Source organism: Colobus angolensis, unplaced genomic scaffold, assembly GCF_000951035.1.
Source record: "Colobus angolensis palliatus isolate OR3802 unplaced genomic scaffold, Cang.pa_1.0 Scaffold64, whole genome shotgun sequence".
Lineage (NCBI taxonomy): Eukaryota > Metazoa > Chordata > Mammalia > Primates > Cercopithecidae > Colobus > Colobus angolensis.
The window spans coordinates 1266164-1267450 of NW_012120043.1; the positions used below are offsets into that span (position 1 = coordinate 1266164).

A 1287-nucleotide genomic window follows, 5' to 3' on the forward strand; every position below is an offset into this window, starting at 1 on the left:
AGGGCAGGGCTGGGGAGACTGCCTGGAGGAGGGGGCACAGGGCTGGGCTGGGGGTCTGCCTGGAGGAGGGGGCACAGGGCTGGGCTGGGGATCTGCCTGGAGGAAGGGGCGCAGGACTGGGCTGGGCTGGGGAGGCTGCCTGGAGGAAGGGGCGCAGGGCTAGGCTGCGGGAGTCTGTCTGGAGGAGGGGGTTTAGGGCAGGGCTGAGGAGGTTTCCTGGAGTAGGGGGCCTAGGGTAGGGCCAGGCTGGGCTGGGGAGGCTGCCTGAAGGAAGGAGCGCAGGGCTGAGCTGGGGGTCTGCTTGGAGGAGGGGACGCAGGGCTGGACTGGGCTGTGAGTCACATTTGCCACAGGACGGGAGGGCACCCTGAGCCAGCATGGACAGAGGTAGGCGGAACACAGTAGTCCTGAGCGGGAACAGCATGGGCCCTGGCCAGCGGCCAGAGAGAGGATGACCAGCCAGGGAGGCCGAAGATGGCCGCTTTTGGGGCCAGGCCTGTGGGGAGGCAAGAGCCTTGGACTTTGAGCCCAGCCCACGCTGTTTGTACCCGGTCCCTTATCTCTCAGGTTGGTTACTTTTCTCTCCCCCTCCCTCCATCTGAAAGTTGGATTTGCAAGAGTGGTCAGGCACGACCTGGACTTGAGACTATGTGGAGGGCAAGGGCTGGTCCTCAGTGGGCCACGCATGACCCCCAGTCCTAATTGGCACTGGACCCTGGACGTGCCCATTTTCAGGGTGCGAACACTGGGGCCCGGCCCTGGGATGGGGCCTGTGCGGGGCCAGGGAGTCCTTTCTCAGCAGCCCTCAGCCTCTGACGCCAGGCAAGCCAGGGCCACCCCGGGGACAGCTGTCTCCCCGAGCTCAGCTTTCTGGGTGCTATTCTTAGCCAGGGGAGTTGGGGCTGCTCGCCCGGGCAGACAGAAGGGCAGCCTCTCCCCGGCACGACCCCTTCGTCCCGATCTCAGACAGGGAGCTGGGGACCCGGTTCCACCCAGGTCTCGCGTTTGAGGTCCCCATCCGGAGAGTGGGGGGTCTCACTCCCCCTGGAGAGGAAGTTCCTGGTACTTAGGCGGCGCCTAATGTGTGCGGGGCCCCACTCCTGCGGCACTCCCCGTAAACGCCTCCGTGTGCCCCCACCTGCAGCCCCACTTCCCAGGCCAGGAGACAGAGGCGCCCCAGCGGGAGGGTGGGTCCCCGGGTCGGGGCAGCCCCAGCCTCAGTTTCCCCTGCGGCCCCGGGGACGGTGCAGGCCGGGTGGGGGCTACCTTTGGAGGCGGCGGCGGCGG

The 1287-nt window shown here is 67.3% G+C and overlaps 2 protein-coding genes across 2 annotated transcripts in view; one reads left to right on the forward strand and one right to left on the reverse strand.

The window, feature by feature from the left end:
• Positions 1-1285, reverse strand: part of GAMT (guanidinoacetate N-methyltransferase) — a gene marked incomplete at its 5' end in the record, with an annotated part of 4999 nt that extends 3714 nt beyond the window's left edge. Inside the window, one exon of the mRNA XM_011964104.1 lies at positions 1267-1285. Within this exon, the coding sequence (XP_011819494.1) occupies positions 1267-1285 (19 nt within the window). The remainder of the gene's footprint in view (positions 1-1266) is intronic.
• The window catches only part of NDUFS7 (NADH dehydrogenase (ubiquinone) Fe-S protein 7, 20kDa (NADH-coenzyme Q reductase)), a 37222-nt gene that overhangs the window by 17175 nt on the left and 18760 nt on the right, over positions 1-1287 (forward strand). Inside the window, exon 9 of the mRNA XM_011964018.1 lies at positions 785-787. The gene's annotated coding sequence lies outside the window, so the exon portion shown is untranslated. The remainder of the gene's footprint in view (positions 1-784; positions 788-1287) is intronic.